Consider the following 17904-nt stretch of genomic DNA (forward strand, 5'->3'; position numbering starts at 1 on the left):
ACAGTAGGTGCAGGAGTAGGCCATTTGGCCCTTCTAGCCAGCACCGCCATTCACTGTGATCATGGCTGATCATACACAATCAGTACCCCGTTCCTGCCCTCCCCCCATATCCCTTGACCCTGCTATCTATAAGAGCTCTATCTAACTCTCTCTTGAATGCATCCAGAGACTTGGCCTCCACTGCCTTCTGGGGCAGAGCATTCCACATATCCACCATTCTCTGGGTGAAAAATTTGCTGATGATACTAAGCTGGATGGCAGTGTGACATGTGATGAGGATGTTAGGAGATTTCAGGGTGACTTGGATAGGCTGGGTGAGTGGGCAGATACTTGGCAGATGATGTTTAATGTGAATAAGTGTGAGGTTATCCACTTTGGGAGTAAGAACAGGATGGCAGATTATTATCTGAATGGTGTAGAGTTAGGTAAGGGAGAAATACAAAGAGATCTAGGAGTCCTTGTTCATCAGTCACTGAAGGTGAATGAGCAAGTGCAGCAGGCAGTGAAGAAGGCTAATGGAATGTTGGCCTTTATTACAAGGGAATTGAGCAAGGAAATCCTCTTGCATTTGTACAGAGCCCTGGTGAGACCACACCTGGAGTATTGTGTACAGTTTTGGTCTCCAGGGTTAAGGAAGGACATCCTGGCTGTAGAGGAAGTGCAGCGTAGATTCACCAGGTTAATTCCTGGGATGTCTGGACTGTCTTACGCAGAGAGGTTAGAGAGACTGGGCTTGTACATGCTGGAATTAAGGAGATTGAGAGGGGATCTGATTGAAACATATAAGATTATTAAGGGATTGGACTAGAAAGAGGCAGGAAATATGTTCCAGATGCTGGGAGAGTCCAGTACCAGAGGGCATGGCTTGAGAATAAGGGGTAGGTCATTTAGGACAGAGTTAAGGAAAAACTTCTTCTCCCAGAGAGTTGTGGGGGTCTGGAATGCACTGCCTCAGAAGGTAGTGGAGGCAAATTCTCTGGATGCTTTCAAGAAGGAGCTAGATAGGTATCTTATGGATAGGGGAATCAAGGGATATGGGGACAAGGCAGGAACCGGGTATTGATAGTAGATGATCAGCCATGATCTCAAAATGGCGGTGCAGGCTCGAAGGGCCGAATGGTCTACTTCTGCACTATTGTCTAAAAAGTTTTTCCGCATCTCTGTTGTAAATGGCCTACCCCTTATTCTTAAACTGTGGCCTTTAGTTCTGGACTCACCCATCAGCAGGAACATGCTTCCTGCCTCCAGTGTGTCCAATCCCTTAATAACCTTACATGTCTCAATCAGATCCCCTCTCATCCTTCTAAATTCCAGTGTATACAAGCCCAGTTGCTCCAATCTTTCAACATATGACAGTCCCACCATTCCGGGAATTAACCTTGTGAACCTACTAAGTTTTTTACACAGAGGGTTGTGAGTGCCTGGAATGACTTGCCAGGGATGGTGGTGGAGGCTAAAACATTAAGGGGTATTTAAGAGCCTCTTGGACAGGCACACGGACGAAAGAAAACTGGAGAGTTATGGGGTAGTGTGGGTTTAGTACTTTTTTTTAAGGATTATATGGGTCGGCACAACATGGAGGGCTGAAGGGCCTGTACTGTGCCGTAGTGTTCTATGGTTCTATGGTACAAGTAACTGTTATATAACAAAGAAAACTTTATACTGTCTTTCCATGTTCCTTCTTCAGCTTTTACCTCTTCCATTTATACCCTCTCATCATCTTGCCCCCTCACCTGGCTTTACCCATCACCTACTAGCTTGTACTCCTCCCCCTCTTCCCACCACTTTATTCTGGATTCTACCCCCTTTTCCCCACTCCTGACGAAGGGTCTCGGCCTGAAACGTCGACTGTTTATTCCTTCTACAGATGCTGCCTGACCTGCTGAGTTTCTCCCGCATTTTGTGTACGTTGGTCAACATTTCCAGCATCTGCAGAATCTCTTGTGCTACAGATACTGGTTGTGTACCACATGTACATGGAGTGCAGCCCCCATCTGCATATGTGAAAAAGCTGCTCGTCGCCTCCTGCTTGCATTTTAGCCGCACCGTCTTCATATTTCGTCGCCCGATGTGAAGGCAGCGAGACGGGAAGAGGGTCCTGGTAAAGCAGCTCTCTGCAGGTACAATCGAGTCTCCCCTCACCCCACCATCCCCCGAGGCTGTCTGCCTGGGCTTATGTTCAAATGTCTTTCACAACCTTTGGACACTGCAGGGGATAAATTGCATCCTTAGATGAGGATGGCTATATTTTAATCTAGTCGGATATTTGTGATTGTTTTATTCATAGTGCTTTGTTGTAGTATTGAAATAAACTTCTGTTTGATTTAAAAATAACAGACACTGCTTGATCCACTGATTTCTTCCGACAGAAGTATTGTTGCTCCGGATTCTGAGCCTATGTTAAATCTTCCCAGCAGCTTCTGTTTTCATTTCCGCTAACTTCACTATTTTAAGCTCCTCCCTTGTGCTCAAACCCTTCCCTAATTCTGTGACCTCCTGGGAAGAGACTGTCCACGTCGACCTCTTCCCCATGAAGCGCAAATTGCGTCTCGGACGCCGGCTTTGCTAGTTTCGAGACAGCGCACTCAATTCCATCCCCCTTGAATCATATGACAGGATAGAAGTCCCATCCCACTGTCGCTCTCGCTAAACAGGGCGGTGCAGCTCGCTCCGTTACCCGTCCAATTAGCGAGCTCAGCGATGCGGGATTTGGCTTGAATTGCAACGGGAGCTGCCATACGGGAATCACAGGCCTCAATAGAGAACTGTGTGCGGACACCAGGCCATCCCCGGCAGAAAATGCGCTTGAGGAAAAGGAATTAACTTTCACAATTGCCGCCGAATGCCACACCTCTGGAAGATGGGTAAGAACTGATAAACAGGGTCTGAGACATTTTAAACCATTTTTACTGTGTTTTAAAATAATTGGAAGACGAACGAGAGAAGTGATCTCACTCACTCACTCTCAGATTGATTACCTTTCCTCTCTTTCTCTTCTTGGTTCTCTCTCACCCTTTTTCTCCTATCTGCCCGTTACCCCCAGTAGTTCCCCTCCCCTTTACTCCATTGTTCACTGTCCTCTCCTATTAGATTCTTCCTTCTTCAGCCCTATACCTCTTCCACATATCACCTCTCAGCTACTCACTACGTCCCTCCCCCCTCCCCCACCAACCTCACTTGGTCTCCTGATCTGCCAACTTGCACCCCTCCCCCTCCCTCATCTTAACTTTGGCTTCTGCCTCATTGCTTTCCAGTCCTGATGAGGGGTCCTTGGCCCTGAATGTGGACTGTTTATTTCCCACTGCATAGATACTGCCTGGCTTGCTGATAATGGTAGACAGAGTGGGTGTGGAAAGGATGTTTGTGATAGTGCTGGAGACTAGAACTGAAGGGGCCACCCTCAGAATAAAGGGACGTCCATTTGGAACAGAAATGAGGAGGAACTTCTTTAGCCAGTGTAGTGAATATGCAGAATTGATTACCACAGATAATCACGGAGGCCAAATCATTAGGTATATTTAAAGTGGAGATTTCTAGGTTCTTGATTAGTCAGGTCATCAGCGATTGTGGGTGGAAGGTGGGAGAATGGGGTTGAGAGGGACAACGAATCAGCCATGGTGGAGTGGCAGAGCAGACTCAGTATTACCCGAGAATCCTTCATTTGCTCCAGCTCCATGCTGGGTAAAGGGAAGTTATGTTCTTCAAAGACCCTTTTTTTTGCCTGAGTTGACTGCATCTATCTGTAAACTATCCTTGCCTGGACATTATCCTAACCTTTACCTTGCCACATCCTCCAGTCACCCATCTTTACCAGCACTTGACCCATAGCCTTCTAGGGCGTGGCAGTGAGATCTAGTCTAGATGTTAGTAAAATGTTGTGAAATTACTTGCCTCCACCACCACCTCCTCAGGGAGTGTGTTCCAACCATCCTCTGGGCAAAAGCAAATCTAACTTAGATCTGCTGTGAATTTCTTGCTCATCTGAAACCTATGCCATCTGTTTTGAGATATCTTCAGTGAAACTGCAGCAATAGGGTGGCTCCTCACAACATTGTATACTTCTATCAAATTCTCCCGTCTCCTCTGCTCCAAAGAAAACAAACCCAGCCTATCCTTTTCTACCTCATAACCGAAATGTTCCATCCCAAGCAACAGCCTGATCCTTTCCTCCCTGGTCATTGCAGTCATGAACTTCAGACAGTCTGGTGACCAGAATTGCACAGATGATAGTCTGGGTATGGACCAACCAGTAGTGTTGCAAGAGACTGTAGATGTTGTAATTTGGTGCCACACACGAAGTGCTGGAGGGACTCGGCAGGTCAGGCAGCATCTGAGGGAAATTGGTCAGTCAGTATTTTGGGTTGAGTCCCATCCTGACCTGTAGAGTTCCACCAGTGTTTTCTGTGTTGACCCAGCCAATGGTTACACAAATGTAACACACGCTGCACTTGCTTTCTGTGCCTTGGCTGATGAAGCCAAGCGTTCTGTATGCCGTATAAGACCATAAGGCATGGGAGCAGAATTAGCCCTGGGCCCATCGAGTCTGCCCTGCCATTCCTTCATGGCTGATTTATTAACCCTCTCAACACCGTTCTCCTCCCTTCTTCCTGTAACCATTGATGCCTGAATAACCAAGAATCTATCAACCTCTGCTTTAAATATACCCAATGACTTGGCCTCCACAACCATGCATGGCAATGAATTCCACAAATTCACCACCCTCTGGCTAAAGAAATCCCTCACCTCTGTTCTAAATGGGTGCCCCTCTAATGAGGCTGTGCCCTCTGATCCTACAGGAAATGTCTTCTCCCCATCCACTCTTTTTGGGCCTTTCAATATTTAGTAGGTTTCATTATTCAGCAGAATTGGGCCATTTGGCCCATCAAGTATGCTTCACTGTTCCATCAAAGCTGATTTATTATCCCTCTCACCCCCATTCTCCTGCCTTCTCCCTGTAACTTTTGACACTCTGACTAACCAAGCACCTACCAACCTTGGCTTTAAAAATATTCGATTACTTGGTCTTCACAGCCATTTCTGGCAATGAATTCCACAAATTCACCACCCTCTGGCTATATTCCTCCTCACCTCTGTTCTGTGTGCCTCGGCTCCTATCATGTCATATCCTCTCTAGATCCCCAGGCCTTTCAATATTTGAATAGGATTCGGTGTGATTCCACACCCCCCCCCCCCCAACTCTTCTGAAGAATGTGCCCAGAGCCATCAAAAGCTCCAGATACTTTTAACTCTTTCATTCCTGGAATCATTCTCGTGAACTTCTGGACAAATGCTATTTGTGTTTGAATAATATTTCTTAATTCACAAACTGATATAAGAATTCCGTGAAAATACATTTGATGTGGAAAAAATTCCAAGATTTTCCATAATTCTTTATCTTCTAATTCTACAGCACAATATGTAACTGCACACAAAGTGTGAACAGGCTGATTTGCCAAAGAGTGGGAAAACAAGTTTATTAGACATGACTCTCACCACAGCACCAGTATTTTTATTGTGCATGTGCAATTTGATACTGGGACATTTACTGAGACAAACAAGAGTCCCAGTTATACCCAACAAGCCGTTCATAACTGTGTGGAATGCTCCTACTGCTGCCTGCAAATCATCCTTTGGCATTGACCTGAACCTGGACATTTTCGATATAATTTCAAACCAGAATGACTCATTCATTGGGCAAAGCATCACCATCTTTTATGAAAATGAATTGGGCCTTTACCCCCACTATACTGATGGTGGGGTATCTGTAAATGGGGGCACTCCCCAGAACTCCAGTTTGAAGTATCATCTCATGAAGACCAAAGTAGATGTGGAAAAACTTATACCACTGGAAGATTTTGATGGGCTGTCTGTCATTGACTGGGAATCCTGGAGGCCCTTGTGGTCAAGGGACTGGGACTGGAAGGATATCTACCATAGGAAATCAAAACAGTTGGTCCGAAAGCGACATCCTGATTGGTCTGAGAAGCAAGTGGCAAAACAAGCCCAAATTGAATATGAACATGCAGCCATGGGCTTTATGGTACAGACCTTGAAGTTATCGAAAATTCTTAGGCCTTGGGGCTTATGGGGCTATTATGGCTTTCCTTGTTGCTACAATGACCTGTTTACCAAAAATTACACTGGAAAGTGTCCAGGTATTGAGATGAAGAGGAATGACCAGCTTGCTTGGCTCTGGAAGGAGAGTAGTGCTTTGTACCCAAGCATTTACCTCAATGACTGGCATCGAATAACCCAGAATACACAGAGGTTTGTTCATTATCAAATCAAAGAGGCCATGCGTCATGCTCAACGGGGAGTGAATTACAGTTTGCCGGTCCTCCCGTACGCTCGGATTGTATATGCCAACACCGTGGACTTCCTAACTGAGGTAATCCATCCAGTTCTCAGCTCCCTTGGGAAATGCTCATAAAGGGGGCAAGGCTGTGTTGAGAACTTCTATGTAGAGAGGGGTCCTTGCAGGTCAATTGATGGATTCCAAAGTCAGAAGGAAAGCTGCATATGCCAGAAATCAGAAATAAAAACAGGAAAATGCTGAAAATTGGTGGTCAGAAAATGTCTGTGGGGAGAGAAACAGGTAACCTTAAAACATTAGTTTCCTTTCTCTCACCACTCCGATGAGTACTTCCAAAATGATTGATTTAGTGAGTATTTCCAGCCTTTCAGTCAGTGGTCTATTTTCTGGCAGCAGATGTTGTAGAATTTTTTCAATAATCCTACTAATGCTAGTGACACAATCCACAGTAATTTGGGGTTATAAAAATTGAATGCTACAGAAGATATCCTATGTGCTGCAGAACAATATTTAAAACAAATAATTACTTTTGAAATTCATTACAATTAATAAACAGGCTATTTATATTTTTTATTAATCTAGAGATTAGGCATGGAATAAGGCCTTCCAGTCACTTGATGGTGAAAGTCCTGAGGCCCCCATACTTCCTCCTGATGGCAGCAGCAAGATGAGAGCATAGCCTAGGTGGTGGGGGTCCTTGATGATGAATGGTCCTTTCCTACGACAGTGCTCCATGTAGATGTGCTCTGTGGTGGGGAGAGCTTTACTTGTGATGGATGGGCCTAATTCACTACTTGTTGTAGGATTTTCTGTCAAAGAACATTGGTGTTTTCATACCAGTCCGTGATGCAACTAGTTAATGTACTCTTCACCACATATCTTATAGGAGTTTGTCAAAGTTTTAGATATTATACTGAATATTTGCGAATTTCTAAGGAAGTAGATGCGCTGCCATGCTTACTTCATAATTTCATTTACGTGCTGGACCCAGGAGAGATATAAGTTGCTGGGCCCATCTCTGATCCCCCAATGAGTAATGGCGCAAAAACCTCTGATTTCCTGCTCCCTGAAGTCAATAATCAGCTCCTTCGTCTTGCTGATACTGAGTGAGAGGTTGTTGTTTAGGCACCACTCAGCTAGATTTTCAATCTCCCTCCTGTATGTGATTCATCACCACCTTTAAAACAGATGAGGAAGAATTTCTCTAGCTAGAGGGTGGTGAATCATTGCCACAGATGGTTTGGAAGCAAAGTCATTGGGAATAGTTAAAACAGGTTAATAGGTTTTTGAATAGTAGGGTCAAAGGTCGCAGGGAGAAGGCTGGAGAATGGATTGGGAGGGATAATAAAACAGCCATGATGGAAAGGCAGTGCAGACTTGATTTTGCTGACTGGAGTAATTCTGCTCTTGTGTCTTATGGTCAAAATATAGAAAAATCTGATTGGTTGGTATTGATTAGGTCAGGAAACTCTTACATGGTCAGGTCATTCACTTTGAAGGACATTTAGGGAAATGTAAAAAGCCTTCCTTACCCCACAAAGGAATAAATGAAACAAAGCAAACCAACAACCTTAGTTCATCTCAAAGCTCTCAGCTGGGTCCCGGCCGTCAGGCATTTACTGATCCTGGCAGAAACGGTCTATTTTTGTATGAATGTCTATTCAAAAGATTTAATGCTTAATTTCCCAATAAATCAATGAAAGGACAACACAAAGCTGAAAAAGATGACACACAGTTGCACATAGTGCTTGAGAAAATTAAGTTGTAATGTTTTTAATAAACATTTATTTTTCACTTTTTGTTCAATTTCTCTGCTGGGTGAGATGCTATGACCAAAGCCAGTCCCAGTGGGCTGAGATGCATGGATACCTAGACCTTTGGAAAATAGTATGACGGGTGATTTTGTTTTCTTTAATTTTTCAGACTGACTTGGTTCACAGTATCGGAGAAAGTGTTGCGATGGGAGCTGCAGGAATTGTTCTTTGGGGGAACAAGGATTATGCCCGCTCACAGGTAAAGTCTGATCTTTAGTGTGTAGTGTACAGGACACTCACACTGGGGTGATGTTCTGTGGACTTTATTTAACTGATTATCTTCCTATCCTTCCCAATTTTGATCTCTGTTCTCTACTGACCCACCCAAACCATTACAGTCACCAATCTGACATAAACTCCACTTTATCAATGTATTTTTGTACTCGGAAACAAGGTGAAGGGTCATGGCTCATAGAACAGGAAAGCTGAAGAAGAATAATCATTAGTGATTTTAGGTTCATGAAGTTTGTGGGAAGATGTAGTGTTTCACAATAGTGAAGATACAAGAGACTGGAATCTGGAGAAAAACAAAACAAGCTGCTTAAGAAACACACACAAGAAAAGATCTGCAGATGCTGGAAATCCCAGCAACACGCACAAAATGCTGGAGGAACTCAGCAGGCCAGGCAGCATCGATGAAGAAGAGTTAGTCCTGGAGTCCTGATGTAGGGTCTGCAGTCGAAATGTTGACTATACTCTTTTCCATAGATGCTGCTTAGCCTGCTGAGTTCTTCCAGCATTTTGTGCAAGTACTCACTGTACAGCCTCTTGATAAGCACTGTTGATGTGCTGTAGTGCTCTGTGACTCTAAAACCTGATCATATTAGTTCCCAAACCCCCATTTCCTTTTCCTTCTCCCACCTTATCTCTTTGCCTACTCATCACCTCCGTCTGGTGCTTCTTCCCTCTTCTTTCTTCCATGGCTTTTCTGTTCTCTCCTATCAGAACCACCCCCCTCCCTTCTCCAGCCCTGTAACTCCTTCACCAATCAACTTCCCAGCTCTTTACTTCATCCCTGCCCCTCCCGGTTTCACCTTTCACCTTGTGTTTCTTCCTTTCCTCCCCTACCTTCTTACTTGGACTCGTCTTTGTGTTTCTCCAGGCCTGCCAAAGAGTCTTGGCCCGATACGCCATCTGTACTTTTTTCCACAGATGCTGACTGGCCTGATGAGTTCCTCCAGCATTTTGTGTGTGTTGCTTCAGAAACACAGTGGTCAGGCAATATCTATGGAGGGAAACAGGTAGTCAGTGTTTTGGATCAGACCCTTCATCACTTCAGATGAAAGGTTCAACTCCAAGTGCTGACTGGCCACTTCCATCCATTGGGCGATACTGTTCAATGTTCTCCAAAGATGCTCCCTGACCACTGAGTTCCTCCAGCAGCTTGATATTTTGCTCACAGTACTGAAGCCCTGAAAAATTTTAAGTGTAATAATTAAATTGAGAGAGGTTCGTGATAGATGGAGATAGAATCCTTGATATTTAGACACTCTCCCTTATTCTATCACATCCCTGATAAGTTTCCATCATCAGCCTCCCAGGCATGTGGAGATTTACAACAATTGGCTAGGAGGTGCTGTCCTAATACTGATTTTTTTTTACTCTTCCTTTACATCACTTCCTAGCTACTTTTAAAAAATGCCACATCGATATCACGGTAGCTTAGCAGTTAGCACAACACTGTTACAGCTCATGATGGCAGAGTTCAATTCTGACATCATCGGTAAGGGGCTTGTTCAATGCATGGGTTTTCTGCAGGCTGTCTGGTTTCCACCCACAGTCCAAAGACATACTAGCTAGTAGATATTGTAAATTGCCCCATGATTAGGCTAAGGTTAAATCAGGTTTGCTGGGCAACAAGGCTTGAAGGGCCAGAAAGGCCTATTCCATGTTGTGCCACTAAATTTAAAGCTGATTAGTGCATCATCACAGTGAGGAATAAATCCTTGAATCCGGAGTAACAAACATTCTGTTCTCCTTTATACGTAGAAATTACAACAAACAATCTTGAAAATTATTGAGAATTGATTTTCACTGTACAGGTGCTAACACAGCGATTTCTGGCCAGTGATGTTGTTATAGACAGCACAACCCAGGAGCAGGCCCTTGGGCCCACAGTGTTGTGCCAAACCAATTAAATTAGTCATCAAGTGACCAACTAAACTAACCACTTTTGCCTACACAATATCATAATGGTCAGGCAGTATCTAGGAAAAGAATACAGTTGACGATTCTGGCCGAAACCCTTCAGCAGGACTGCAGAAACAAAGCTGAGGAGTAGATTTGAAAGGTGGGGGTGAGGAGAAGGAAACACAAGGTGATGGGTGAAACCTGAAGGGAGAGGAATGAAGTAAAGAGCTGGGAGGTTGGTTGGTGAAAGAGACAGAAGGCCAAGGAATAAAGAAAAGGGTGGTGGGGGGGCACCAGAGGATGGTGATGGGCAGGCATCACAACCTGAGTGTGGCCTCATCATGACAGTGTGGGAGGCCATAAATAAATGTATCAGAATGGGAAGTGGATTTAAAATGGGTGGCCACTGGGAGATCCCACTTCTGGCGAACAGAGCATAGGTGCTCAGTGAAGCAGTCTCCCAATCTACATCGGGTCTCGCTAATGCACAGGAGGCCACACTGGGAGCACCGGATACCCCAACAGATTCACAGGTGAAGTGTCTCCTCAACTGGAAGGACTGCTTAGGGCCCTAAATGGTAGTGAGGAAGGTGGTGTCGGGGCAGATGTAGATCTTGTTCCCTTGCAAGGGTAAGTGCCAGGAGGGAGATCAGTAGGGAGTGACGGATCGACCAGGGGGTCGCATAGGGAGTGCTCCCGGCAGAAAGTGGAGGAGAGGGAAAGATGAGCTTGATGGTGGGATCCCGCCACCCTGTCGATCCATGGCCTCCTCCACTTTCATGATGAGACCACACTTAGATTGGAGGAACAACACCTTATTTTCTGTTTGGGTAGCCTCCAACCTGATGGTATGAACATCTATAAAATTGCTGATGATATAACCATTGTTGGTAGAATCTCAGGTGGTGACAAGAGGGCGTAAAGGAGTGAGATATGCCAACTAGTGGAGTGGCACTCGATGTCAGTAGGATGAAAGAGCTGATTGTGGACTTCAGGAAGGGTAAAATGAAGGAACACATACCAATCCTCATTGAGGGATCAGAAGTGCAGAGAGTGAGCAGTTTCAGGTTCCTGGGTGTCAAGATCTCTGAGGATCTAATCTGATTCCAACATATCGAGGTAGTCATAAAGAAGGCAAGACAGTGGCTGTACTTCATTGGGAGTTTGAAGAGATTTGTTATGTCAACAAATACACTCAAAAACTTCCATAGTTGTACCGTGGAGAGCATTCTGACAGGCTGCATCACTGTCTGGTATGGAGGTGGGGGGAAAGAAGCTGCAGAAGTTTGTAAATCTAGTTGGCTCCATCTTGGGTACTAGCCTACAGAGTACCCAGGACATCTTCAGGAAGCAGTGTCTCAGAAAAGCAGCGTACATTATTAAAGACCTCCAGCACCCAGGACATGCCCTTTTCTCACTGTTACCATCAGGTAGGAGATACAGAAGCCTGAAGGCACACACTCAGCGACTCAGGAATGGCTTCTTCCCCTCTGCCATCAGATTTCTAAATGGATGTTGAATCCTTGGACTCTAACTCACATTTTTAAAATAGTATTTTTTTTGCACTTTTTAAAAAATCTAGTTGATATACATATACTGTAATTGATTTACTTGTTTATTATTTTTATTATATTTATTACTTTTCTCTCTAGATTATGTATTGCATTGAACTGCTGCTGCTAAGTTAAAAGATTTCATGTCACATGCTGGTGATAATAAACCTGATTCTGATTCTGATTTCTCGAACTTTCAGTGATGCCCCCCCCCCCCCCAATCATCTTCCATCCTTTCTCCTCCTCTCTAGCCTTATCTCTTTGCCCATCCATCGTCTCCCTCTGGTGCTCCTTTTCTTCCTTCCATGGTCTTCTGTCTCTTTCACCAATCAACTGCCCAGCTCTTTACTTCATCCCTCCCCCTGCAGGTATCTCCTATCATCTTGTGTTTCTCCCTCCCCTCCCCCAACCTTTTAAATCTACTCCCCATCTTTTTTTCTCCAGTCCTGCCAAAGGGTTTCAGCCCAAAACATCAACTGTACTCTTTTCCTAGATGCTGCCTGGCCTGCTGAGTTCCTCCAGCATTTTGTGTGTGTGTGTGTGTGTGTTGCTTGGATTTCCAGCATCTGCAGTCTTTCTTGTTTACAATATCCATAATAACCCATTTTCCCATATTCATGTGCCTATCTAAACATCTCTTAAGAGTCCCTAATGTCCCTACCTCTCCCAGCATCCCAAGCACTCACCACCCTGTGTGGTGGTGGGAAACAACTTGTCCCTCAGATTTTTTTTTAACTTTAGTGCATGCCCTCTGGTATTAGACGTTGTAAGAAAAACTTAAACTGATTTCAAGATAACCGTCTGTTGAGATACTTTTGAAGTTTGGATTGTTGAGAATAAAGAAAGATTGTTTTTGTTTAAATGTAATGTTTTATTTCCTCTAGGAATCTTGTCTTGCTCTGAAAGAATACATCAGTGGACTGTTGGGTAAATATATTGTTAACATAACAAATTCTGCAATAAAATGCAGTTTGGCTTTGTGTAACAACCACGGCAGATGTGTGCGATCAAGCAACAGGACTCATACCTATCTGCATCTCAACCCAAAGTCCTTTTCCATAAAGGTGAACCCTTCAAACAAAGGGCTGCCATACATCCTATGGGGGCAGGAAACTGAAGAAGACGTGAAGGAGATGGCCAAGAGTTTTCAGTGCCAGTGTTACAATGGATGGATGGGGACACATTGTGAGATCAAAAGTGACATAGTGTAACTGTTAACCTGGATTTTAATAATTGGTCCAATTTGCTCTTCCACCAAGTGAACATAGGAGGGCACCATCAAAAAGACACCATTTTGTGGCACGTATCTTATCTGGAAAGTGATATATCTTACTAAAAGGTGTTCCTTCAAATTCAAACTGTTAGCAGCTGCTTCTGAAAAGCATGAACCTAGTCAATTGGAGCTTGTCTTGTCCCTTATCAACATTATCCTCTTCTTTTCCAAGGATCATCACTTGTCATAGTAGAAAAGTTTGTGAGTTCCTGAGAGTGATACCTTCTGGAGCTTAGCTACTGGTAGGGTCACCCATGGTGGTAAGGTCAAAGGGGATGATCTAGACAAAGAGTGGTCTAATCAAACTCTCAATGGTGGAGTTGGCTGAAGATGTTGACACATCACAATGGGAGTGAAGACAGAGAAAGGTTGCAGCAGTGAAGGGTCCCCAGTCATAATGTGCCATTTGACCCTGACATCAATCAGCCAAGGACTGTGTGGTGACTGCCCGTGCTATCAGCCTCCCCACGTTAAACAAAGTCACGCAGAGGTATTCTCCATTCTGCGACAGCTCAAGTGAGCGCTGTACTAACATCACTGGCATTAATATTAGTGTTACTGCAGCTGACTGTCCATAACTCTGAGAGCATCTATTTCTGCACTTTGAAGTATTTATGGTGATCATGAGCAGTGATTTTGACTGGTTTAATAAAATATAATAATACCACTTTTGCTATCCTGCAGAGAGAAACTAATCCAGTTATGCCAGACATTTCAAAGTACATATATGTCACCATCTACAACCCTGAGATTTATTTTCTTGTAGGATTTCACATATAAACACAATCATAATAAATAAATAAGGTGTATTCAATAGTGGGGAGTGCTTTATCCATGAAGGTCTGAGCTGTACCCACAGCTTTTGTGGGCTTTTCAGTTCAAGGGCATTGGTGTTTCCAGGCTGTGATTCAACCAGTTAATACACTCTCCAATGCACTAAGTTTGTTTAAGTTTTAGATGATAAGCTGAACTTTTGAAAATTTCTAAAAATGTAGAGGTGCTGCCATTTTTCTTTGTAATGGTACTTGCGTGCTGGGCCCAGGACAGATATCTGAAATGATAACAATGAGGAATGTAAAGTAGCTGACCCTCCCCGTCTTTAATCCCCTGATGAAGACTGGCTCACAGATCTCTGGTTTACTCCTCCATCTTGCTGACATTGAGAAGTTTTAATGGCACCACTCAGAGATTTTCAACCTCCTTCCTATATGTTGATTCATCACCACCTTTGATTCAGCCAAGGACAGAGGTGTTGTCTGCAGACTTTAACATTTATGATTCCTACTCCATTTAGAACATTTACTGTGCATGTTGGAAACCTAGATAATGTTAGTGTGCAGTCTGTAAGCTGACATGAAGGAATGCGGGGAGAAGGTAAGAGATAGAGGCTGAGAGGGAAAATGGACCAGACATGAAGAAATAGTGGAGGAGTTTCGATGGGTTGAATGGGCTAATTCTGCTTCTATATCGTATAGTCTTATAAAAGGTAACTAGATAATGATCAACACCTGGTGAAACTCAGGAAGGCAGGTAGCACCTATGAAAATTAATAAACAATCAATATTTCAGGCTGAGACTCTTCACCAGGCGTAGAAAGGGTCAGAATCCAGATTAAGAAATTGGAGGGAGGGTTAAGAATATGAGCTGGCAGGTGGTAGGTGAGACAAAGTGAAGAGTAGGTGGGTGGGTGAGGGAGAAGGGCAATGAAGGAAGAAGCTGGCAGGTGGAAGAGGTAAAGGGCTGAAGTAAAAGGAATTTGATAGGAGAGGACAGTGGACCAAGGAAGAAAGGGAAAGAGGAAACAGGGAAGTGATGGGTAGGTGAGGAGAAGGGGTATCCAGAATGGGGAATGGAAAAAAGAGGAGGATGAAAAGTGGGATGAAATTAACATGTTGGAGAAATAAATGTTTATGCTGTCAGGCCGAATGCAACCCAGATAGAATATGAGGTGTTGCTTCTCCAACCTGAGTTTGGCCATGTCATGGCAGTAGTTGGGGGCCATGGACAGACATGTGGATGTGGGAATAGGAAGTCAAGTTGAAATGGGTAGCCACTGTGAGACCTTGTCTTTTACAGTGGATAGTAATTGGATGTTCTGCTTTAGTAATTCTGAATTTGGAATAAATCTTACCAATAGACCACTAGAAATAACCACATCTTGGATGAATTAATGCCATGGTTTGACTACCAGAAGAGCAGCCAGGGCCTTGGTTTAATGTCAGAAGTCCAAGTCGAGTTTTTTGTCATGCACAGGAAATGTGAAAAACCTACCTGTAGCAGCATCACAGACAGCATCAGATCAGAATCAGGTTTATTATCAGTAGCATATCAGGAAATTCGCTGTTTTGCAGCAGCAAGCAGTACATTGCATTACATAATGAAAACTATTTTTAAAAGTAAGTAATGCAAAAAGAGAAGAGGAAAAAAAGGTCAGGTAGTGTACATGGGTTCATTGTCCATTCAGAAAATTGATGACAGAAGGGAAGAAGCTGTTCCTAAAGTGTTGAGTATGTGTATTTAGGCTCATGTACCTCCTCTTTGATGGTAGCAATGAGAAGAGGGACTGCCCTTTTCTCATTTATATGCACAGTATTTACAAGAACAGCATAAATTATACAGAGTTTATTTACAAACTCCTTGTAGACAGTGGCTGGAATTATTCAAGAAAGAACACAACTGAAAGTCAGTGCAGTGCAAAGTGGTTGTGGGATTTGTTATCTGGAGGTGGTGATCAGGGCTGTTAATGGTTGAAGCTGTTCTTAAAACTGATGGTGTGGGACTACAGGCTTCTGTACCTCCTGCCTTCATTTGGATTACAACGACTTTGATAATGAATTACTCTCAACGTTTCAGATGACATGTTTTGCTCAAGTTGCAGGAGAAGATCTTGAACATGGATCTTCTGACACAGAAGCAAAAATAATGACTGTAAACCTATGGAAACAAACTGAGGTTCTGTCTGGGTTGCTTATTTGATATCATGTCCAATGGCCCATCAACTAATATTCCATGATCAGGTTTTAGAGTCACAGAGCACTACCGTACGAAACCAGTGTTTATCTGGAGGCTGTGCAGTGAGTACATACACAAAATGCTGGTGGAACTCAACAGGCCAAGCAGCATCTATGGAAAACAGTAGTCGATGTTTTAGGCCAAGACTCAAGGGCTATATTCTTTTCCATAGATACTGCCTGGCCTGCTGATTTCCTCCGGCATTTTGTGTGTGTTGCTTGGATTTCAACATCTATAGATTTTCTCTTGACAGTGAGTATATAGATTTTTTGACATGAATTTTGACGAGGTTAACCATATTCAGGGTTTCAGTCTCTCCATTTTCCTCTGCACCTTCTCTGTAGCTGTGATATCCTTCAGAATATTACTGATGGTCCTGATAACGGGGCTTGTGCCGAAGTGTTGACTGTTCATTTTCCTCCAATAGATGCTTTCCAACAGCTGAATTCTCCCAGTATGTTGTATGGCCTTCAGAAAGAGTCCAGACTCCAGCTGATTTTCCCTGCTGGGAGTGAACCAGTTTACTCCAAAAGTTTCTGTTTCTGTGCACCCTATACAAATTATTAAACAAAATATACTTTATTCAAAAATATAATAATGTGTCTCAATCCTTTAAAAATGTTTCCATTACGGTATTTACATTTCCACACTTCTAGCCACCCATGTGGCATTCTGTTCGTATTTACATATTCTTGTTGAGGGGTATACTCCCCGCCCCACCCCCCACCCCTCAATTCCTGCGGGAGAAGAACCCTAGACTGTGGTCCTTCCCGACCGGGCCCTTGGGGTGGCTGCACCGAGTTTGAGTGCATCCCTCAGCACGGACTCCTGCAGCTGAGAATGTGCCAGTTGGCAGCATTCCCCCACGGATATCTCCGTGTGCTGGTAGACCACCAAATTTTGGGCCGACCAAAGAGTGTCTTTGACCAAGTTGATGATCTGCCAGCAGCACCGGATGTTGGTCTCGGTGTGCGTCCCCGGGAACAGCCCGTAGATCAGAGAGTCCTCTGTTACGCAGCTGCTGGGGATGAACCTCGACACCGTCCCTTCCATTCTCCTCCACACCTTCTCTGCAAACCCACAGTATGCAAAGAGGTGGGTCACCAACTCCTCCTCACTGCAGTCCTCCTGTGGGCAGAGGGGTGTGGAGACAGGGCGTACAGGAGGGATCGGACTGGGAGGGCCCCTCTCACAGCCAGCCAGGCGAGGTCTTGGTGCCTGTTGGTGAGGTCTGGCAATGGCGATGAGGCGTTTTGCCAGATGAACTGGACAGTCTGCTCAGGGAACCACCCCACTGTGTCAATCACATCCTTCTCCTGCAGGACCTTACGTGTTGACCACTGCCCGATGGCCCTGTGGTCAAAGGCGTTGACCTGAAAGAACTTCTCTACAAAGGACAGGTATGGCGGCAACGACCAGCTGACAGGGGTGTTGCGCAGGAAAGGGGCCAGACCCATCCTTCGTAGCCAGGGCGACAGGTAGAACCTGGGCACGTAGTGGTACTTGGTGCCCACGTACCTGGGATCCACACACAACCTGATGCAGCCGTACACAAAGCTGGCCATCAGGGTGAGGGTGACATCGGGGATGTTTTTGCCCCCATTGTCCAGGGACTTGTGCATGGTGGTCAGTCTGACCTGCTCCATCTTGGATCCCCAATGAATCTGAAGATGGCTCGGGTGATTTCCAAGCTGAAGGAGCGGGGGACTGGCCACATCTGCGCCAAGTACAGCAGCCCTGAGAGCACCTCACACCTGATGACCAGGTTCTTGCCCGTTATCGATAGGGAGCGCCCTCCCCACAGCCCCA

General features: G+C 44.5%; 1 protein-coding gene across 1 annotated transcript; it reads left to right on the top strand.

The window, feature by feature from the left end:
• The first annotated feature begins 2462 nt into the window (after positions 1–2462).
• On the top strand, positions 2463–13897 carry LOC132378079 (hyaluronidase-1-like). Its single transcript, XM_059944803.1, has 4 exons — positions 2463–2864; positions 5411–6388; positions 8237–8326; positions 12695–13897. The coding sequence occupies exons 2-4, from the start codon at positions 5483–5485 to the stop codon at positions 13019–13021; spliced, it is 1323 nt and encodes a 440-aa protein (XP_059800786.1). The 5' UTR covers positions 2463–2864; positions 5411–5482; the 3' UTR covers positions 13022–13897.
• The last annotated feature ends 4007 nt before the right edge of the window (positions 13898–17904 follow it).

This window comes from Hypanus sabinus, chromosome 19 (assembly GCF_030144855.1).
Source record: "Hypanus sabinus isolate sHypSab1 chromosome 19, sHypSab1.hap1, whole genome shotgun sequence".
NCBI classification, from domain to species: Eukaryota; Metazoa; Chordata; class Chondrichthyes; order Myliobatiformes; family Dasyatidae; genus Hypanus; species Hypanus sabinus.